Source organism: Ambystoma mexicanum, chromosome 14 (assembly GCF_040938575.1).
Source record: "Ambystoma mexicanum isolate Mex_15411 chromosome 14, UKY_AmexF1_1, whole genome shotgun sequence".
Taxonomy (NCBI): Eukaryota; Metazoa; Chordata; class Amphibia; order Caudata; family Ambystomatidae; genus Ambystoma; species Ambystoma mexicanum.
The window spans coordinates 646,588,446-646,612,375 of NC_090940.1; the positions used below are offsets into that span (position 1 = coordinate 646,588,446).

Sequence of the window (23,930 nt, forward strand, 5' to 3'; positions counted from 1 at the left end):
CTACACACTGCAGGATTCCAGGACGGCGAGCGCTGCTCACTCTGCCTCCCACAACTGGAAGGCGGAGCGAATAGAAGCCGAAAAGCTGAGCCGAGAAAACCGAAGGAGATGCCGTAAAGCACCGGTGAGTGAAAAGAAGGGAACACTCATGCTGTGGTGAAGTGGGGACTGGAGACAAGCATGTATGAATGCCGAGCAAACTGAAAACTGTTATGAGTATTATGGAAGGCCGAAACAAGGGCCTCTGAATACCAAACAAGCTGCAAGATATTACAAGTACTCTTGAAAGTTGAAACAAGTAATATTGAATACCGGATTGACCGAAAGACATTGTGAGCATATTTGAATACCACACAGAACAAAAACATGTGAGTGAATGAAGTGAAAGCAAGGTGGTGCTAATGGCACAGACCACGGAATGAGTTGTGTGAGTCACAAGTGGTGGTAAAGCAAAATGATTGCCATGGAGGATATGAAATGAGAAACTAAGTATTGGCCAGGGATACAGGAGCACAAGGAACTACATGTTAAGAAAGAAAACCTGTGTTGGCAAAAGCCAGAAGAGTACAGAAAGCATAACAAAGTGCATAGGGCTGTCAGTTGCGTGACCTGTAATGGGTAGACTGTGTGGTCCAACAACTTCGAGTAACCCTTACTTGGAAAGAACCAAGGAAAGTAAAATGTAATGAAGCTTGTGTTTTGTAACAGTTGCTGAAGTGAGTTTGAAATGAAGAAACAAAGCAGTCTAAGTTAACTAGTGAAAAGCATAGATGATCAAAGATTTGAAATGGTACTGTTTTGAAAGTGGTGTTGTTTTTGAAAGCTGAAAAATGTTTACTCCTGGGGAAGGGAACCCCCAGGTTTTGTGAACTGTGGTGAACTCTTGGGGAAGGGAGCGCCAAGGCCTTTTGAACTGTTCTGAACTTGGGGAAGGGGAAGCTGATTACAAGCTAAATCCGGAAGAAGCTCAGAACGTTATTTTGATCACTATTCATTTTTGTTGCTGACATCCCTACACATTGTATACAGTTAGTTGAGAGGGCAAGTATAGGTTTCTGACAAACAGACCTTTGAATGTAACTTACTGACTCACACTCTCCTTACTTTCTTTAGGTAGTGAAATCCCACCTTAGTATAGGGCTAGTTAGGCCTTACTCCATCCTGACATTTAAGTAAAATAAAACGTTTGATTAGAAATTAGAATCTTTAGCCTGTGTCTTACTTCATGATGCCTTTACAGTGCTAACATGTACTTTCCTCCTTCTACGGGTCCAAATAAGTCAACAGAGATCTTCTCCCACACAACCTGTGGTAACATGGTCATTTGTAGTGGTTCTGGAAGCTTTGCTGGTGTGATTAGACAACACGTGGGGAATTCTTTGAGCAGCTCTTCTACCTGGGTATCTAGCTTTGGAGAGCACACCTTCTAGCGCAACATTGTTTTGGTTGACACAACACTCCTGTGTCCCTCGTGAGCCAGATCGACAACTTGTCATCTAAGAGAGGTTAGTATAATTAATTTGTTTCCCTTGAGTAACAGTCCGTCTTCAGTCACTGACAGTTCTTCCTTGACCAACACATCGCTGTCAACATCCCGCCGGATCTCTGGGGATTCCTCTTTCCCCCTTTCATTGACCTTTTTTAACATTTACCGGAGTGAACGTCGTCCATCATGATTTGCATCGCTCTGTCTTTGTCTGTCTCTTGTATAATCTTTAGCGAGTCCACACCCTGAGGCGCCGCCTGTTGCACTATGTACCTAATGTATCTGTCAGCCAACAAAGGTTCCGTGGGTTCCAGCTCTTCCCTGGTGCCTGGCGAGGAAGTCTGCAGAATGTTCTTCTTTCCCAGGTCAATGGGCAATGTCAAATGGATAATCCTGAAGGCGGAGACCCCATCGTGCTATATGTGGAGGCATTCTAGCTTGAGAGATCCCATACAGGATGATCCATCACAACTATAAACGGCTTTCCGTATAGAAACAAATGAATGTGTTTGCCGGCCCAGACTACCGCCAGGCTTTCCTTCACAGACTGAGAGTAGGCCTACTCGGTCTTGTATAGGCTCCTGCTGGCATATGATATGATGTGTCTTTCAGGCATGCCGTCTTCCCCTTTCTGAGCCAGAATGGCCCCCAACCCTACAGGATTTGCATCCACAGTGAGTACCGTGCTTCTTGTGGTGTCAAAGTATGCTATGTTGTCTGAGATTCTTTTGTGGTTGATGGTGAACACTTCCTGACACCGACACAACCACTGGAACAGAGTGTGCTATTTGTTCAACGCCTGCAGTGGCTCACTGATAGTCGAAATATCTTTGATGTATCTTGTGCAGTAACTTGCAAGGTCTAAGAAGGATCAGAGCTCCGACACGTTAGTGGAAGGTGGAGTCTCATTCAATGCAGCTACTTTGTCTGGGTCAAGTTTCATTCCGTTCTCTAAGAAAATGTGACCAAAGAAGCGCAACGTGCCTTTCCTGAACTCGCATTTGTCCTTATTAAGGGTGAGACTTGCTGCTTCTAGTGCCATGCACACCATGCATAGTGTGTTATCATATTTTTCTACAGTGTTGCCAAATGCCAAGGTGTCATCGCTATAGTTAATTGAGTTTGGAATATGCTTCATGACGTGTATTTCCTATGAGAACATTTCTGCGGTGGAGGACACGCCAAAACTCAGCCTCTTGTATCTTAAAAGAACCAAGTGTGTCACAGAGGTGGTGATGATGCGGCACTCAGGCTTTAGTACTAGCTCGTGATAACCTTTATTTATGTCCAGTTTTGAAAACACATTGACACCATTTAACAGATGTATCATATCAGTAATACAAGGTGCTTGGTGACGTTCTCTTCGAATTGCTTGGTTGGGTCTCCTCATGTCTACACAGAGTCTTATAGACTCTGACGCTTTCTTTGGCACTCGTACGATGGGGGACACCCATGGCGTGGGTCTCGATGCTGGTTCCATTATGTCTTGCTCAAGCAGTTTGTGAAGTTCCTCTTCCACCTGTCTCTGTATGTTAATGGGGCTGCCCCTGTAATGTTGGTCCGCAGGCGGTACGGTTTGATCTATGTGGAGTTGGATTTGCTTGTTTTTTAGCTTCCATATACTTTTAAATAGCTTTGGGAACAATTGGTCAATTTTGTCCACTGCATCTATGTGTTTGTTGACCATGAGCTTATAAAGTACGTGAATCAAACCCATTTCAATGGCCGTCCTGAAACTCAGTATGCATCCACTTTCAGTCGCTGTGGTGTGAAACAGGGAACACTTCTGGGAAGATAGCCAGACCAATTCACAGTAGCTTGGTGAGCAGTCAAGGCTAAGTGGCAGGAGGAGCGAGGGTGATCCGAGGTCTTTAATGAACACACACAGCAAGACACAAAGAATTACCCTTAGACAGTAGTATACGAAAATATACAGTCCATTAGGCCCAGGAATAAACACAAGTGGAATATGAAATGCGCAGTAAAATCAGCACTCAAAAAACACACTTTGTAAACTATAAACAGTCAATGCAGTAAAGTGCGGAATCCCCGCCATAACCTGTAAGGGAAAAGGGCAGGCAAACTTTATAAGAGATGGGTAACCCTAACTTTATAGGGCCTCATCACAAGTGGGCTGTATCCCACTGGATTTAATGCAAATAGTGTTGCCGCAACTTGGGCCGGCGCTATTAGCACCGGATTCCAAGTTGCGGTGGGGTAGTAAGTCCCCATTCATATTGGGTAATTTGGAGCCAATGGGGCATTTCGGCACTATTACCACGGCGCTAATAGCACTGCAGCAAATGCACCGAAAAAGGTTGGAAAGTGTTCAAATTTACCCCCCACCTCAAAGCTGGAGGTAAATGTCCAACTTTCCGCCCAACTGGTAATGCTGCTGTAATAACGTTACCACTGCATTTTTACCACTGTGCCCAACTTGTGATGAGGCCCTATAAGTTCAGCCCTAAAATGAATGAGAGGGTTGAGGACCAAAACAAGTATAAGCAGAACCAAAAACACTTGACTCTTAACTCGCCAACTCTCCAAAGGTTGCCTTCAAGGCTGCATCGTTGCATCTTTTCTAAGATGAATGGAGCCTTGTGCTCAGTGTTAGAGGCACGCCTAAAAGCACTTGGTCGTGCGTAAACTCCCAAAGTACAATTTCTAAGGAGCTGGCAAAGTTAGAGGAAGAATCTAAGAGTAGAAAACAGATTCCAAGCGTCAGGAGAGGATCTGCTATGATGAATAAAGCTATTCCCAATGTTCTTAGGACTTTAGGAAGCAGAGTACCCAAGCCAAAGAGAAAACTACAAAGGATTCTCTGTGCGTACAAATACAATGGATGAACTAGGGCCCACCGGTAAGTGGTTTCAGTACTCACCTCTCTTAGCTCAGTCCGGATCCAAACTTGGCAGGTCTGAAGAGGGTCGCCAGCGGTACGATTTCCCACCCTTGATTCAGCTTCAAAGAGCACAGGCACTATGGTGCGGATGCAGGTCCAGTTTACACCAGGAGCTGTATCTATCGTCTCGGTTGCAGCCGGACAGATAGCACAGCGAGTAGAGCGCTTGCTTTGACATCAGTGCAGAGCCTGCTGACGCAGGTTCGAATCCCGGCAGGGCCAAACTCAGCCTTTCATCCTTCCGAGGTCGATAAACGAGCACCACACACTGTGGGAAATAAGCAGCGCTCAGATACCTGAGGGTTTGTAGCACTATATAAATGCACAAACAAACAAACAAACAAAAGAAAACCCCAATGTATCTGGTCTCAGGGCACTTGAAGAAATATGGGAAAGTTGCCTTCAATGACCGTCACTGTCGCACAGTAAAGCAGGGGCACCCAACTCTCGCGGTCTGACGCATGCTTCCCCCAAAGCATCTGGGACGATGACATTTGGCAAGAAGGTGCTTTGCAGTGTAAGCTATGATTCCCACAAAGTTCGAGGCAAAACTCAATAGGACAATGCTCCTGCATGGGTGCTAAGGTTCAAGATGGACAGTCCACTGGATGGCAGAGGAACACTTTGAACAAGCTATTTTGCAGGGCAACTAGGAGGCGTTGACAGTGATTGGACCCGCCACTCCAAGGGGTTGAAGCACCTTTGCAGGTCTTCAGAGATGGACTCTAGCAGAACAACAGAGGGCTAAGGGTACCAACCTTCTTCTGCGCGGTTCCAGATAGCCTGTGGGTCTGTTCGGCTCTTCTGGATACTTGGCTCTATCTATCGATTCTGACCTGTTGCTGATCTGTGGGTGTGCATTCAGGACCCCTCCTCATATCCACAAGTCCAATGAGTGCTCGCACCCATCCGTCCAATGAGGAGATCTGCTCCACTCATGCACGCCAGCAGTGGTCCAATCAGGGACCACTGTGGCTCTCATGTGCTCGTGCACACCAGGCATCCTGGCACCAGAAGTGTGGTTTGGGACCAGACAGTCCCAGCCCACTTCCTGGGTATCTACACATGTGACCTGCAGTTGCCCACGAAAGATGCAGCTTTCTCAGGGAACTGCATGCCCAAATAAGGAATTCTCGGGTCACAAAGACCAGGGGTGAAGGCCAACGGACAAAATGACCAAAGGTGTTGACAAAAGACCTTGTGGCACAGCCATGACGGACACTAGCCACAGTCATGAGCCAAACGCAGTAAGCGCAGTATGGCTTGGTAAAAAGTTAAAGAAAAACATTAATAAGCTTTGGCTGCCACCAGTCCACTCCTAGATTGTCCAGAGACCAAAAAATCCTTAGTGGATGACTAGGGCCCGAAAACACAAGGACTCCATTGCACGGTCGAGTCATGTACATTGCACAAAGAAATACCTTTCCAAAAGAGGCAACAAAGTCATAAAACTAAGGGAAACATAGTTTCCCAGTACTGACAACCTGAAGGACGTGTCAGTTTCCCCATAACAAAGCGCGAAAGCCCAGAGGAGCGCAGCCGAAGGCTGTGCTCCACTGGCAAAAGTCAGGTCAGGATGCTGCAACAAAAGAAAAAGGTTTGGTGGTCCACAAGTATACAGGTAAATTAGCAGTAGGAGAAATGTCCCCTAACTCATAGTCCACATCAGTATTATGGGTGAAATATGCTGTGAGTGCTGCTTTCAGCCGTAGAAAAGTGTCAATTGAGTCCGCCGGCAGTTCATCAATGATATCCCTCATGTATAGATCCACCGCCGGCTTTGAGAGGCATTGTTTCCTCATGTCTTCCAACAGTCCTATTGCCCCTACATAGAGCTCAAATTCCCTCGCCCATTTGGCCCATCATGTTGCTCGTGTTCGTAATATCAAATGCGCCAGGCAGCTGCAGCACTATGGAGTCATGTGGCCTGGCTGATGGGTGGCTGGTGTAACAGCCACCAACCGTGGCTTTGATCTCCTGGTCAGACATCGTGACGTGGTCTGTCTTCCACTTCTACTGAGGTGCGGCTTTCCCTGGCAGCCCGCTAAGGAGGCACACTGTCATCGTGATGCGTGCAGGCACCCGCTCATCGCCAGTGTTGTATCCAACGGTGAGGAGCCTGCCCACTGTCTATCACCTCACGCACTGAGCTTTAGAGTAATAAGAATGCGGACAATGGAGCCTCTACTGTCTTTATTCCTACACCTTCACTTCTCAACTGCTTCCCCCATGTCACGTCTGTTCCCTCCCTGCTCCTAGGTCCCGCCCCCTCCCAACACTAGACTGCGTACCCGATGCTACTGGTGAAAACCATTTTGTACCCTAGAGGCAGGTACTACTTTGAAACAAATATGCATTGAATCGACCTATAAAAAAACTCTTAATATCAGAATCATTTGACAGCAAAGCAGAAGAAAATCTGAAGAAATGAAATCATGACCAGAAAAATGTAACAGATGTGGGTTCTGAGTCGAGCAAGCCATCAAATACTCGTATCTATCCGAGCCACTCGAATCAGGGATTGAATCTTTGAGTCAAGGGTAAGGTTTAGAGCTTAAATGGGTTTGAATCAGATCTGAAATATTTCTCTTTGAAATGTTCACTCTGAGCTCAGGCATGTGCACCGTAGGCATGCATATATTGGCATATTTCCAATGCCATGTGAGGACAACAGCCACCTGGTCACTCCCATAATTATAAAGTGGAAACAGACGCACTCATGAAAACTAAGTCGCTGTTTGGGTGTCTGCCATTTCAGCCTCACTGGTTCTCAATAAAGCAAGGTCAGGCAACTTCTCCCCGCCCGGTTAGAACTATACGTTGCGTGTGAGAGCAATTCAGAAGTGTCACAATGCCAATATACATGTCAACATGCCCGATTCCATTCTTGGAGATGGTAGCCCGGGCCTGTCTTTTTCTATACTTTTTGATCTTTGCAGTCCCCGATGATGTGGGAGTTCTGGACTGCATGTCCCAGAATGCAAATAAATAAACAGGACTGGACTAACATCTCCTGAATAGAATAGAATAGGTCATGATGCCACGTTTGCATCACTGATACAAGTGAGATTCATATAAATAACGGATTGAAAGGAAATTCCTGGTGTGAGAAACCTGAGGGCGTCTTCACTTCCTTTTCCCAAACGCCCTCTGCTCAGGTGGCCACGGAAAGGCCATGGCTTTTGGATCCTGACCCTGGGGGTGGATATGTGAGGGAGGATCACCTGGGTGGAGGGACCTTGGGGAGTGGAAGAGGATGCCCTTAGGCGAGACACAGTAATCCCCCATTCCCTTTTCACAATGACCCTTCAGTCCCAGAAGCCTTGTCAACCTTCCCCTTTTCCTACCTTCCAAAATGGCCCTAGGAAAAACCATCTTTATAGGCATTGTGCAGCAGGGATGGTATCAAGAGAGACGCAGACTCAAAAGCAACAGTTCAAAAAACGTTTGTATCAACTTTGTTGGGTTGGTTTAATGACTAACTGGCCCTAACTCTAAAGGGGTGGTTCCCTCAACTGAGGTTTCTAAGGGCGGTCGAGGTCCGTAAGTCCAAAACCAAAGTCTGTCTGTGTCCAAACCTATGCTTGCCCTCACTCATAGACCTGTGATCTGGGGTCTTCTTAAAAGAAAATGGTGCTCAAAAAGAAAAGTAAACCAAGACTGGTTTCAGGTAGCCTTTCCATCAGGTGTAGTTCTGCCAGGTTCAAAAATGATTCAACAAAAAAAAGGTATCCCTTCGAACCTTCCACGTAGGGCTCTTGCGCCAAGTTAATAAAGTTCAAAATGTCCCCAGGTCCCTTGGGGGTCCCTTCCCCAAGCTTCAATTCCAAACACAAAGACACAGTTCTTGTTAGTCCTCTCAGTGTTCCGTTCCCCAAGCTTAGGCCCCTCTGGTCTCACACTAAAGTTCACCACGACAAGATGCACCATTTTAACACACAGTTCTTTCCATGGGCTAGTGTCAGAGACTTTAAAAAATGCTGGGGCTTTGGCACCTCCCCTGTGCGACCACTCTGACTTCTGAGCCGTCTCTTTTCACTGCACTCTCTCTCTCTTCCTTCTGGCAACGTTCCCTCTTGTGTTCTTTCCAGTCTGACTGTATTTCTCTTTCACCTTTGTTTCCTTCTATGGTGCACACCTGCACCTTCCTCTCTTCTTCACTGTGCCTCTTTCACAAGCTTCTTGACTTTATCATGGCCCTGGCACTCTCTGTCCTTTGCTCGTGCATCCTTCCACCTTTGTTTCCTTGTATCGTGCCTCTTGCACTTTCTCTTTTCAACCTACGGGTCTTCCGTACCCTCCTTACCAGCTTTTGGGTTGCTATCACTCTTTCTTTACTTTTTTTCACTGTATCTTTAACTTTTCCGAACTGCCGGGTCACTTGCACCCTACTTTCCTGTTTCAGGTCGCTCGCACCCTCTCTGTACTTTCATTCACTTTTTTTCACTCTGTCGGGTCGCCCGCACCCTTCGCTCCTTTTTTCGGGTTGCTCGCACCCTTCTCTCCTTTATCAGGTCACTCGCACCCTCTCTTGGCTTTCTTTCACTCTGCTTTTCAATCTGTCGGATGGCTTGCACCTCCTTTCCTGCTTCGCGTTGCTTGCTCCCTCACTTTACTGTCTTTCGCTTCACGAACTTTGCACACTCTGCTTTTCCTTGCTTTCTCTTTCTTTCCGCTTACCACTTTAATTTCTGCTTTCTCCTTCAAGCCGCCGCTCCTTCGCCAGCCAACTTCATGCCGCTGAGTTTCTCTCATTCCCATAGAGACTCGCCCAGGCAGCGCAGCACCGGTGAGCAAGTTCCCGGGATACGGGGTGTGAGGTCAGGGACTCACACATGCCCCTCAGACACCTCCGAGATGGACAAACATCCCAGGGGAATGAGCACTGACCTGCACACGGCCAATAAGCAACCACTCGCCTTCCTCCAGCTTCACAGAGACACGGCTCCTCCACCACGCTGCGACCCCTCTGTTACATCGGGCCAGCGTCTCGGCGTCCCATTCTCCCCTGGTCCTCATAGGCTTCTCGTGTTGCTGCCTTCGCGTTCCAACCAGCAATTGGCAGAATCACACCTTTTATACCTGAAGTAATTGTCAAGTGCAGTCAGGTGGAAATGGTTTGGGTTAATTGCCTGACCATGCCTGACTCTATCAGTGGGACAATCTACTGGTGTTATATATGGTAGGCCTCACTTCGTATCCCCATGTTGTTTCTATGGGCAATACTCTTTGCTCTCGATCGCTTCTTCTTCATCCCAGTACTTATTGGAAACAGGGAGGGGGAGATTGGGTGTGATTGAAAATACGCCATTAAGGCGGAGTAGAGTGGGTTGTTGTATCATTGTAAAAGGGGGGGTACCATGTCTCACCCTTGGGTAGCCTCCTCGCAATCCCCCGTGACCCTCCTCTCAGGTGTTCCTCCCCCGCTTGTCCACCCCCAGAGTCGGGATCCAAAAGTGATGGCCCTTGCCTGGCCACCTGAATGGAAGATCCCATGGAGTAGATGGGAGGATACTGTCAGGTTTCTCACAGACCCTTCCCCTATGCGATTTGGACTGAATTGCTTCACAGGGGAACCTCAAAATTAAATCTATGTTTCCTTGTTCTCTGCCCTTTCGATGTTGCACTGAGAAGCAATAGGGTTGCAGGTCCAAGATCCGCAGCAAAACCCTTGGGCTAGACTCTTTCCTTTAACTAATCCATATTAGGGGGAAGTGATCGGTGATCAGTCTAAACTTTGCAGCCTAATAGGTAATATTTTAGATGTATAATGGCCCACTTGATCGCTATAGCTTCTAATTCGATCACTGAATAGTTATTTTCCCTGGGAAACAGCATTCAACTAGCGTATAGAATGGGATCTTCTAGCCCTTCATGGTTCTGAGATAATACTGCACCTAAACCAGTCAAAGAAACGTCTGTAATATGAAGTCCTTAGAAAAGTCTGCTTCCTTGAGAATAGGGCTTTGACATAGTGTTTGTTTGAGGGCATGGTAGCATTCTGCGTCCTCTTTATCCCATTGAAGTTTCTGGGGTTCTGCTTTTCATAGTTTGTCGGTCAGTCTGGCAGTTTTAGTGGAAAAGTTAGGTACGAATCTCTGATAATACCCACTTAACGCTAGCAAAGATCTTAAATCCTATTAAGTTTTGGGTGTAGGGGATTCTAAGAAAGCTCTAATATTTTCCTCTTGAGATTGAACGCTGCCATTTCTGACAAAAAAAACCTAGGTATTTAATGGCAGATTGGGCCAACTTGCTTTTTCTTGGGTTGGCCGTTAATCCCACTTTTCTTAAGGCTCTTACTACAGTGTATAGATGGTACAGATCGTCTTCCAAGGTTGAACTGTGGATTACAATGTCTTCGATGTATGCCCCGCAGAATTCCGAATAAGGCTGGAGAATCTTATCTGCCAACCTTTGGAAAACTGCCGGGGCACCATGCAACCCGATATAGGGCCTCATTACACGGTATGTGCTGGTATTCTACCGTGTCCGCCTTGGTGGATGGTGGAATTACTGCCCTACTCCAAGGTGAGCGGGGGTGGTAATTCCCCATTCACCAAGGCACTTCCAGTAAAACCAGCCGTTAAGGCCGGGTCCCGCAAAGGGAACTCGTAGTAAGGTGGTAAGGGTTTACCGGTGCTGGTGCCCTTACCGGTACCGGTAAACATTTAGCGCATTCCGTGTAATGAGGCCCATAGACCTTTCAGGTTGGCAAAGGTGGTCTTTTCTTTATCTGGTCCATGTAGTGGGACTTGCCAATAACCCTTGGTTAAGTCTAGGGTGGTCAAACTGACAGCACTACCCAATTTATAGATAAGATTGTCAATGTGAGGGACTGGGGAGGTGTCGAAGGGTGTACAGCACCTCCAACTTTTGTCTGGATTTTCCACTAGCACAATGGGAGAGGACCAGGGACTGATAGACGCCTCAATTATGTTGGCCTGGAGCATGTGCTCCACCTCTTTGATGATAATATTTCTACGGGCCTCAGGTAGTCGATATGGTCTAAGATGTTATGTTATGTTATGTTACTTGGCATTTGTATAGCACCTTACGTATCATTAGTATGATCTCAAAGCGCTGGTAGGTTGAACGCCCTCGGGAACCGTAGTTCAAGTCAGTAGAGAGAGAGAGTGTCTTATGGTGCATGGGCGCACCGGATATGTGTGCAGCTGGTGTAGTTGTTGGATGATAGCTGCTTCCTAGAAATAGGTGTGGTGCTTGAGGAAATCAGTTGGATGTGTTCAGTCTGGTGGGTGAACACCTAAACTGGGTTCTGGCTGTGTTAGGCCTGAGGGACACCTATGCGAACAGCTAGCCGGAATGTGCTCAGCTAGCTGTGTTTTATTAGGGTGATGAGGTGATCATGGAGTCGTGTTCGTATGTGAACAGCTAGGCCAAATTAACAGGGGTATAGCTGTCTTCTGGTTGAAGGGTGGTATATAGTAGAGAGTATGCGTAGTGGTGTGATATGCATAGTGGTGTGATATGGTGGTTATCAGTATAAGCCCTGAGACCAGGCACGTGAGTAGGACAGTGGGGACGTACATACGGACGTACAGATAAATAGCGATACAGGGATATATGGGATACAGATATATACGGGGATATAGGTAGATAGCATATGTAGGGTATATATGGCAACATCATGGTGAACAGGTGTTGACTCCATCCGCAACATCCGCACCATCCACACCATCCGCACCATCCGCAACATCCGCACGGACCGCACCCTCCGCACCGTCTGCAACATCCGCACCATCCGTAACGTCTGCACCGTCCATACTGTCCACACCATCTGCAGTGTCTGCAACATCCGCACCGTCCGCAACAGCTGCACCGTCCGTAACATCCACACCGTCCGTAACATCCACACCGTCTGTAACATCCGCACCAACTGTAACATCCGTAACATCCGCACCGTCCGTAACATCCGCAGCGTCCGTAACATCCGCGCCGTCAGCAACATCTGCACCGTCCGTAACATCCGCACCGTCCGTAACATCCGCACCGTCTGTAACCTCCGCACCATCCGTAACATCCACACCATCCGTAACATCCACACCATCCGAAGCATCCACTCCATCCGAAGCATCCACACCATCCGAAGCATCCATAAAATCCGTAACATCCGCACCATCCGTAACATCCGCACCATCCGTAACATCCGCACCATCCGTAACATCCGCACCATCCGTAACATCCGCACCATCCGCACTACCTTGTCTGCGGGGGTGCGGGTATGATGGTATATTCCTTTCACTCTGCCAGGCTCTTCAAGGAAAACATCTGGGAATTGTTCGAGCAACTCAAGGAGATCTTCTTATTGAGTATTAGTAATATCAGAGGGAATTAAAGTGTTATTGTTCACCTTGTTAAGGATTAAACAAGATAACACAGTGGCATTAGACTCAGAGATGTTCTCCTTCCACTCTTTCAACAAGTTTCAAACTCTTTCAAAATGCGCTCACCACATGTTCTGCCCTCGCCTCTCCCCTGCTGTCTTCAACATGAGTTTGCTGTATTCACTGCACAGATTCCCTTAGTTTGTGTTTCACCTCCCAAAGTGGTTGTTTTTATTTCTGAAATGATATTATTTTGCTTGGCAGCCACATAATATTTATCTGTTACTTATTTTTCTGTACGACGCGTTCACTCCCTTGGGGCTTGGTCTGCACTATATGAAACTGCTTTCATCCTCAGGTACCTCATGCCACAAACCGCCCTCATAATGTTCCAATTGTTAGTCTATGGGCCTCATTACACGGAAGGCGGTAATGGTTAACGGCCACCGTTAATGGTAACGGTGACCGTTAACCATTACCGCCTTACTACGAGGTCCCTTAGCGGGTTGGTGCTTTAACGCCTGCTTTTTGCAGGCGTTAAAAACCAACCCGCTAAGGGACCTCGGAGCTAATTACGGCACCGCAAAATTGCGGTGCCGTAATTAGCGCCTTCCCCATTCCCATAGAGCCCTATGGGGCAGAAATGGGAATGGGGAAGGGCAATGGCGGAAGGGGGATTTACCGCCCCTCCAACCTTGGAATGGGGCGGTAAATCCCCTTTCCGCCAAGGCGGTGCCGGTATTTTACCGGCATGAGCCATGGCGCTACTAGCGCCATGGCTCACCGCCTTCCGTGTAATGAGGCCCTATGTGTCTTCTTTCCAACTCCTCCTTCCACAGTGCCCTCAACTTGTACCCTGTTCTGCGATCCAGCAGACCACGCCCTGCTTACTCGGAGTGACCACAATATGCTCCTATTCTCAAAAGCCACTACACCATTAAACCACTGTGGTAGCGACTGCCGAGGTGTAAAATCTTCATAAAATAATGTAACATTAGCATTTTTGGCAAAAGGCTTGAGGCAAATGGCATTTTCTTTCATGCACTTGCTCACAAACGAGCATTGATTCATGAAAGAAAATGTGTGCGTAATCCAAGATAGCCACCAGGGAAATCAAAAAGGGACCTTAAAAATAGAGCACCTTTTCCATTTCTATGGTGATCAAGCAGGGGTGAAGTCCTCAAAAAAAGTGGGGGGACTCATTAACATACCAACTGAATGTGGCGTCACCAGAAATTAGCATATCAAGGTGCCCTCTGAAAGAAGTGCACGGACTACGTCCACCCGCGAGTACCCTCAACTTGAGCATGGCCCCCATCGATATGAGGGTAAGTAGCAGATTGGGAATGAGGGCACATGGACATGGTGGCAGTTCCAAAACAGGAAGGTTGGAATGGTGGCGGTGGCGAGAAGCGGAGGGGGCGGGGGTCGCATCCTGCTGCTGTGCCAGCGTTAGTTGGGAATCTCTACGATCTATAGACAAAAGCCCACTTCAGTGCTTCCTGATTGGCTCACACACAGTATCTGGATGCTAATGATTGAAATAAACCCTGCACCTGACCTCGACGAGTGTGGAATCTGTGCTGAGCAACACCATGCGAAGATCTACCACGTGATTGTGCTCTTGCACGTATTTATTTATAGTTGTTTCCTGCTCCGACGCACCATATATGCGCGGAGTAGCTGCAGAGTAGCAGTCTCTGCAGTACCTTCTACCTGTCCTTGGCTCCAGTGTGCTTTGTGAAGTCTTTCTACAGTGTTTTCTGCAGAGAGGGCGGGACTTTTGCTTAAAACCCCTCTCATCCCGTGGAGTGGCCACGGAGTAGCTGCAGAGTAGCAGTCTCTACAGTCTATGACAGCAAGGGCGGCAAAAGGGAAAAGCGGAAAGGACATCGTCTCCCCGCCTCCGTCACACTGACTCTGCAGACCGACTCAATCCAGCCAGAGCCGAAGGGCCGCTGCCTACAGAGTTCTAAAAAAAGTATAGCATCCCTGGCGATACATCCTTCTCCCCCGGGTCGGGAGGAGGGGCTTTCCGCGGTGTGGCAGGTGCCCCAGGCAACCATCGAACTTGGACTGCTCCCGACGGTGGAAGACCCAGAAACCCGGAGACTCCCAGTGGAACTCGCCAGCTTCTCCCGACACAGCTCCCACCTCCTGCCGGCAACCTCTTGTCGTTGGAGGCGGGTTCGGCGTCGCCCCTCGGAGGAGAGGAAACGCCATCCGTCCAAGGTGAGGAGGCGAATGCGGGAGGGGAGGGGAGCGAAGGGGACTCTGTATTGTCTGCATTATCTGCACCATTTGATCTACTGCCACTTGCAAGTGCGACTTCTGAGACAGTCCCTTCCCCCCTCCCGCCTATTACTCCTCTCTCTTCAAGGGAGGGGTTGAAAGACCTGGGTGCGGAGGGGGCACCTATGGCCTTGTTAAGCGCTGGGAATAGCGCTCTGGGGCCAGTAAAAATAACTGTGGTCCCCATCCTGCACCATCCCGCCCACAGTCATTAGAGGAGCTGGCAGTGGTGGGCCCGTCTCCGTCAGGATTGTTGTAGGTGGAGGAGCTGCAGGCAGTAGCCGACGAGTGGGTGTCAACTGAGCCTGTTCTGTCTGCCGTCATCCCGAGAGACCAGTTGCCGGGCAGCAACGTTAAATCCCAATATGTTTCTGCAAACCACTCCCACCAAAAGAAAAAGGGGGCACCGGCGCATAGAAAATGATGCGCCCATTTTCGACAAAAAACTGGCCTTAAAGCACAGCCGACCACGCGCTTAAGACTCTCAAACCCGTCTGTAAGGCCTCAGAAATCTCCTGAAGGGGGACACAACACTGCCGCACCTAACAACAAGTTCTTTGCAAACTTTCTAAAAAAGAAACCAACTGTCCCAGAAGAACTTTCAGATGCTGAGATTCTGAAAGCAGTCTTACATCAAACTTCTTTGACCAAGAACCCTGGGGGGCCCATGGCGTGAGACCAGCCTTTGCGACAGACCCTGCTCGAGGCTTAACTACCTGCACCGTGCCAGACGCCAGAGTCAGATGGCACTTTGGTTTGCCAAGACAACCCGCCTCCTCCACCACCTGGGACAAGGAGGTGGATAGTACATTGCAGATTCCGAGGCGCCCTGTGGCGCTCATGAAGGCCTCTCTAAACTCAGTACCGCAAGCTGGGAGGTCGCTTGCCCCCCCCTCCCGCCTTCGTGGCCACGCTGCCTTCATCTGACTGTGCACCGAGGCACCTGGCTTCTCGGCTATCTTCGGCGGACGCTCTCGACAGATCTAGTGACCATGAGTGCCATCCCCCTGAACTGCTCCCACCAGTACGGAGGCCTCACACGAAAGAACCTGGACTCGTCGACATTACACAGGTCCCCTCTTCCTTAGGGGAAACTGTGGGGGCACGGCCGGGAGGGATTAAGGATTCTTCCCCAATCCCAGCAGTTTTAGCCTCTGATATCAGGGGAACCCAAAAGTCGGACAGGGGCCCTGCCCCATCGGCACCTGACAGCCCCGCTATTCGAGGAGCCCCAGTGCGGGCCCAGAGCTTTGGTTCCCAAACTCCAGCCAGCCCCACGAGAACTCGACACTCAAGCGAGTTACCAGGTAATCCTTCTAAAGATTCCCCGGGGAAGAAGACAGACTTAAGGCTAATTATGTCCACAGTAACATTGGCTCTCGCTCCGTTCTGTAAATTGTACGAGTCTATAAATGACTCTTTGAAAGATCACACCTCTATTTCAGCAATGATGAACAGCCAGCTGAACTTCTTGGAAGGATACATAAATGCACTAAACAACAGAATGGAAAAACGCCAGGCAGACGAGGAGCCGGTGCAAGCTCAGACCTTTGCATCGAAAGACAGAAGTTTGCTCTCCACCGCATCAATGCGAGCCCCAGACCTTGGTTCTAGCTCCCAGACCCCTCACTCGTGGTTGACCCCTCTTTCAAAGGGTCAAACGGAAAGGTTTGGGTCAGGGCCCATAGGCCTGGGCAATGCCGGGAGCAAAGCCAAGACAGTAGTCTCAAACACAAATGGCGCCATCAACAATGAAGTTATTCTCATTCTACCTGACTGCGAGCCGACTCAAGATCCCAAAGAAAGGGTAAAAGTACCTGCAAACAAACAATTTGCTATCCTTGAAAATCAGAAAACAAACAACAACCTAGCCTCTTCACAATCTAGTCTGACTAGAGAGGTTATCGCCACAAAAGAAAGGGGACCCCGCATCTGGACGGAGAAACCTGTGCACACCGCATCATCAGTAATCACTGCCCGGCAGGAAAATCCAAACCGGGAGGGAGGGGGGGGGAACGCCTCGGGTAGCGCCCCCGTAACTGAGGCGTACGAACCAAAGGTGGAGGAGGATTTACTCAACCTTAGTGTTTACCCGCTATCCGACGACCACGAGGATAGCAGTCAGTCTCTGCACATGGAAGAGGAGATCTCACCCTTTCAGACCTTAGAAAATCATTGCAAGAAGCTCACCTACTAGGTGCCCTCCCCATGAACACGCAAAATACATACACATAAAAGCGGGCGAAGGCCACTCGAGCCTAGTCCATTCTCTACCCAGACGGAAGGCCGAGAGAACCGCCTTCTCCCCTACCCCCGGCAACGCTCCAACTTAGAGATGGGTCCACGCTACTCGGGCCAAACGGCTATCTGGAGTGTTAAAGGACGCTGAAACCCTCAATACAGAAAATAAGATTAGGCATGGCTCTAGAGCAAGCCCAAAGCATGCTTTTTGGAGACCTGTTCTCCGCCCCAAAACAGAACGCACTTTTAAGATAGAACAACTGCTGGATAACAAAAAATATGTGGTACTAAACCGAAGCTTTGTGCTTCAACTTTTCAAATGTGTGCCGTCGCTCAGACGAGTGGAAACAAAAAACATTGTTCTGGTAGAGCCCTTCCACGAAGGTAAAACTGCTAGCGCATATTTATATGTGCCTACTAACTGGGCAAAAACTAGGATCTCCGAGGCAGCTGAAAATTTGTTGAAGTTAGGGTTCGACTTGTTCGAACTAGAAGAGAGTGTGCCTCCCACTTCACCACGACTAAGCTCGGAGTCGGCCAGGCCCCATCATTTTGGCCATCCTACGAACTCAAGCAGCAAACCAAAATCGCCTCGGGTGACTACCGAATCGACACGCCCGGAACCGCAAGTCAAAAACAAAGAACCAAATGACCCGGCTGGCTCTACATGGGGTCTCACCCCGAGATCTCACTCGGTGACAGACATCTATCTTCCCACGCAGGACAAGCCCGGAAATGAAAGTGCGTACAAAGACCCACTGGGAATAGGGAGATTCCCGGTTGGCCCTACGGCAAAAATTCAACACACCATTACCCAATCCCTTAAGCCGAAGGACCCTGAGTTTCAACAAACCATCAAACAAGCTCCATTAGCGCAACTATGGGCTTGGATACCGAAGGCCCTCACGCTCAACAAGAACAAATAGCAATGCGCAAAGCGCCCCGCCTTACCGCTTTCCATTCGATCAATCATTGGGAAAGAAGAGATGTCGCTGGGGTCGTGGAACACTCAGGGCTTTCTGCATCTGACCAAGAAAGGGGATCTAAATCTTGGAGGTTTTGATATTGTATGCATACAAGAGTCTTGGATGACAGAATGCCCCTTAATGGATGGATATGACATAGCGTGCGCCCCAGCAACAAAAGGGATCTTCGGGCGTCCTTCCTCCGGCCTTATAACAGCTATCCGTTTTGGCTGTGGATTACATCTTAAGAAAATGCTGCAATCCTCTACATACCTTCTAGCAACGGAGCTAAGCTGGGAACAGCCTTCTGAAGACAAGGGCCCTTCCACTCAGCTGCCTTTAATTGTCATCAATGTCTAATGGAATCCCACAGCCATGAGCGACAACTCTTTTATAGCCTTGATCGGACAGTCTATCGACAAAGCTCTTGTGAACTGTCCAGAGGCCCTCTTGATACTCTGCGGCGACCTGAACGTCACCTGGCCCCCGCATGATACAAGCTGCGTCCCTTCATCCTCCATATCTCCGAGAAAAGGATGCGGAACCAAGTGGTTGTATTTGATGTCTTCTAGAGCCTTACTCTGTGCTGGCGACCTATTTTCGAGAGTAAATCGACCACCAACCTGGGAGAGGGGTAACTCCTATGCGGACATTGATCATATTTTTGTAAGCAGACACGTGGCAGCTTTAACTAACTCGTTTGAAGTCCTCAAGTCTACGGCTAGCGATCACAATCTGCTGGCCCTAAAATGTAAGACTCGCTCAACGGATAAATTACATATGCTTGCACAAGTGGAGACCAACAATCAAAACAATTGTCTCAAATTATCGGTGGCTTCCCTTCTGAAGATCACACATCACTATCAAAAAGAAGGAAACAAGCACTGCCAAAAGCAAGACCCACTATTACCAGACTATCAACCTCTCCTGGTTCCATATATACTGTTAAATAACAAGTCTAGACGCAGTAACAAACCTTTCACTCACAAGTACAGTAGAGAACTGGTTGAGAAAAGGCGTCTAGTGAGGAAAATGAAAAGACAACTGCGCGCATACCCATCGTCAGAAAATCAAGTCAGTTTCAACAGGGCTCAGTTAACTTACAAATCCTGGATCAGTCAACATCGAACACATTTATACCAACAGGATGCGGAAGCCATGCTGAAGTTGGTATGTGGTCACCACCCTCGAGAATGTTGGTCACTTTTAAGATCTACATCCGCTCCTTCGGAGGAATCACCAACAAATCCAATTAGCGAGGAAGGCTGGACGAACTTTTACAAAACTCTCTTCCAGACACCCTCGGCGCTAAACCTCTCAGAGACCAACACTCAATTGGAGCCTTGGGTAGACCTGAGTAACGAAGCAGAGATAACCAAAGTTCTTCAAAGACTCAAACCATCGAGAGCTCCTGGTCCAGACAGAATTACCAACTTCGACCTTAAACAAAACCCAAAAGAATGGTCCATGCTGATAAGTGCAATTTTCAAACGATGTAAAAAATCTAGGCAAATTCCGTCCTCATGGACCACATCACTCGTGGTGCCCATATTCAAAAAGGGGTGCAAAGAAGATCCAAAGAACTACCACCCATAGCATTGTTGGATATCATCAGTAATGTTTTTGGAGCTCTACTACTACAACACTTTCAGCGATGGGTAATACAGGCTCTGTGTGCTGACCCGTTCCAAATGGGGTTTACAAAAAATAATGGTACGGCTACAAACATCATGTACCTGAGCGCATTAAAGAGTAAAGTCCTTGGAGGAGGGCCACGTGTCTTTTTGGCGTTTGTTGACCTGGCTCAAGCCTTTGACCAGGTCAACAGAGCGATTCTGTGGGAAAAAATTGAGACACTGGAACTGCCCCACAGAAATTTTCCAACCTATCCGAGCGCTCCACCAAAACACCAAGCTGCGTGTGAGGCTGAATCAAGTTGGCTTACTATCGGCAGAAATCCCAGTGGGAAGAGGAGTGAAGCAGGGCTGCCCATTAGCCCCGGCCCTCTTTATCGCATACATTGGTGATTTCAAGGATTCTGAATCATCTATTTGCTCTTTCCCCCCATCTATGGGGGAGCAGAAAACAACAAGGCTATTATATGCAGATGACCTGATCCTAATGGATATGACTCTGATCGGCCTTCAGCGCCAGTTAGACAACTTGGCTGTCTATACTTGAGCTAATGACCTTACCATCAATGTATCCAAAACCAAGATACTGGTATTGGAAAAAGCGAAACAGGCAAAAGAAAAACTGTCCTGGTACCTGGAGGGGGTCGCATTAGAAAAGGTTTACAACTTCAAATACTTGGGAGTCACCATTGACGGCTCTAGCATGAACGCAACCTTGCAGTGCACCCTAATGGACAAAGCAAAAAAACTGGCTGCACAAGCTCGCGTGTTGGACCAGAAATTCAGACGTTTTTCCCTGCTGCCGATGATCCGATTCTACTGTGCAAAGGTGGTCCCTTCTCTCACTTATGCAGCGGAAGCTCTCCCACATACGCCAGCGCATCTATGGCAGAAGAAAGAGGGTTACTTTTAGCGCGCGGTATTAGGCCTGCCAAAATCAACATCCATGCTATTAATTAGAAGAGAGCTAGGTCTCCTCTCTTTGGGAGGGACCACGGAGATAAAAAGCATGATGTTGTACAGGAAAACGCTGCTTCCGAGCTGTCCGCATCTATTAGCCATAATATGATCAGAAACTTTGGGCGCGCGCTGCAGCGTGCTAGAATCCTCGGAAGAAGCGTGTAAACTGAAACTGTCGGAAATTCACTCTTCAGAGGCCGAGCTCATCCGAAACCCGAAAAAAATAAAAAATAAAATGGGTAAGCTCGACTGGATCAAAACCCTGGACAATGCAGCAAAGGCAAAATCAGTTAGACATCTTCCACCCTAGCAAAGTAAACTAAACATGGTCCCAAATTACCTGAGTAAGTTTCCTAGCAAATCGGCTAGAAATTTGTTTTTGAGACCGCGCTTAAATCTTCTGGAAACCAAGGAGATTTTAACAGTCAGAGGGCCAAGCAACTCAGACTCATGTCGTTTCTGCAAAAACGAAGAAGAGGTTGAAACCATACGTCACCTGTTACTAAATTGCCCGGGGACAAAGGCAATAGGCAAGAAGTTTCTGCTACCGCACCTTTCGGCATCGTACACTAAGGAAGAGGAATTGTGGTGGGGTCGCTTAATGAGCGGAGAAAGGAATACTTGGACAATCGCCACCACACAGACTCTCAAACACATTTTGTCTTTGTGAATCAAAAACCTGGTTTCTTAATCAATTAAGCGCTCACTGCGACTACTTGACGCAAATTTAGACTGCTTTCTTTCTGCAGCTGCGCTCTTCCTTTTCTTGGACTGTTCTTTATATACGTTCTTCTTTTGCAGTTTCTTCTTCTACATTGTTTGTAAAAATCATCAAATTGATTAAATAAAATAAATAAATAAAATAAATGAATAAACCCTGCTCCTATGCTCAGCAGACATGTATAGAGCTCAAGCAGGAGAAGGAGGCAGATGCCAGCCAGACAAGGGGGGGTGTCGATACCCAGGCGATCGATAGCCCCTAACAAGGATAGCTTATGCTTGGCGAGGGATCTCTTAAAGCGGGAGTTTGCATCCCGGTGCTCAACAGACATGTTGGAATACAATTCCCAGGATCCCTCACCAATGACTACACTGGCTAGGGCTGATGGAAGGTGTAGTCTAAAACATCTGTTGAGTCAAAGCTTGCAGACCGCAGTTTTAGAGAGATAAACAGATGGCGGGGTATCTTGCTGTTGATTGCATGCATCATGTGAAGCGCCCTGACGCCCTATGCGACTGATCTGGCCTCATCATAACTGCACAACTAAAATAAAACTTGGTCCGCAAAGGCCAAGGCTTGTGTGGGTTTTAACACATGATAAGAGCCTTGGATTCACTTGTGAGAAAAGGAGTTGCTTTATTTTGCACCTATAAATATGAAACTTTGCTTTACCAGGCACATGTAAAATTGAAATTCCTCTATACAAAGCATGCTGATAACCCAACGTGCACGAGAAGCCATTCAATTTGCTCAGATGAACATTCCAACGTTTGATCAGTGATCAAGCCAATCTGCTAATGACTGCGCAACTAAACCGGTAATTAAAGAGGTCGGTGTGTTCTTGTGACTAATAGTGACAGCTATTTACAGTCAACAGGATTTAACCTTCACAGGCCCACATTAAAAGTAGGTCACAGGAACTCTGAGCCATCAAAATACATACTTTATCTTTCCGATCAAAAAAAAGCTATGAAGGCACCATGTGATGAAGCCTACATCCTGTGCTCACCTTTGAGGGAACACGTATTGCCCTCGTAATCCTCGACGTGCCCAGGTCATAGCAGCAGAGCAGGCCACCATGGCCTAGCTGGACCTCCAGAAGAAGACCACCATGCCTATTAAAGCTGTAATCGCGTACGTGTCCCACCGTGGCGCCGTCTCCAAAATGGTGGTGTGATATTCTCTGGCCCGTTATCCAGTTGAAAACTTCTAGGGCGGGACCGCGCGTCAGCCAGCCCAGTGACGGAGCGACTAGAGTGTCAAGAAGCAGAAAGAAAACCAATGATGTCCAGATTCTGTTATGTTGAGGAGCTTTTTCACTGTGCCCGGGACCAGTGTAGTGGTCTTACAGTGTCTGGATAGTGCCACATGGGGCCCCCTAAAGGGGTGACGGAGAGTGTAATCTCTGTGGGAAAGGAATAGGGAAAAGGTGGGAGGATAAGGGAAGCAGGAATTGGGTAGGGAAAGACAATAGGACAGGTATACGGTGGTTGAGAGTCACATACATGATATAATTATCAAAGAAAGGAAAAATTATAAATATTGGTACCTCTTGAGAGGCTTCCACTGGTTTCCAAAACACTGCCTTGCGATCCTCTCAGGCACTGGAGGAGTTCCTCAGAAAACCGGCAGCTTCTTAGAGTCGGGCCTGGTTTCAGTATCTGGTCCTGGCCATGCATCATGATAGAATCGGGAAGTCAAATTCAATTTTAGGATCCGGGAGCAGAGCATATATCTCTGTGCAGTTCCTTCGGCTTGCTCGCACCGCCCGTGCCACGCGGAGAACATGAAAGCAATGCAATTGATGGATCTGCACGGCCAGGGATGAGCAGGTAATCTGCGTAAAGCTGAAATACTGAGCTAATCTGCACAAAGCTGAACCATCTGCCGCTGAAATACAAATTGCCAATTGAACAGGAACGCGCACCGCGGATGCGCATTAAACACAGATTTACCTTTTGCTGACCCGGGGGAAAAAAATGGACTCCGGCGACCAGACAAATTCACAAAATCAATATACAATTTTAATTAACCCACAGATATCTTATTCTCAAATGCATCAATTGAATTAAGATTGTTTTGGGCTGCAGTTGATCACAGATAAGATCTAAGGTCACAGATTCCTGTCCCAACATGGCTCGGCTGAATCAGCCTTTTATCCTGCTAAAGTTGATCAAATCAGTACCAGTGTTTTGCATAACTTGGACCCTTGATTTTGAGGGCGCTTTGAAATGGTTACATTCTGAAACAAGCGCTATATTCGGTGGCCCTGAGGTACTTAGACCTTTTTTCAACATGCCGTCGCGGGTTTGAATCCCTACGGCTGCCATCCATCAATCTGGCATGGATAAAGGGAGTATCACCTATTATTTCAGTGATGA

General features: G+C 47.8%; 1 protein-coding gene across 1 annotated transcript in view; it reads right to left on the bottom strand.

Annotated features, from left to right (window-relative positions):
* Window positions 1-23,374, bottom strand: part of LOC138527099 (protein ELYS-like) — a 510,654-nt gene extending 487,280 nt beyond the window's left edge. Inside the window, exons 1-2 of the mRNA XM_069638141.1 lie at window positions 23,099-23,374; window positions 22,559-22,800 (exon numbers count right to left, since the gene is read on the bottom strand). Coding sequence (XP_069494242.1) covers window positions 22,559-22,800; window positions 23,099-23,231 — 375 coding nt within the window. The 5' untranslated portion in view covers window positions 23,232-23,374. The remainder of the gene's footprint in view (window positions 1-22,558; window positions 22,801-23,098) is intronic.
* Window positions 23,375-23,930: the final 556 nt, after the last annotated feature.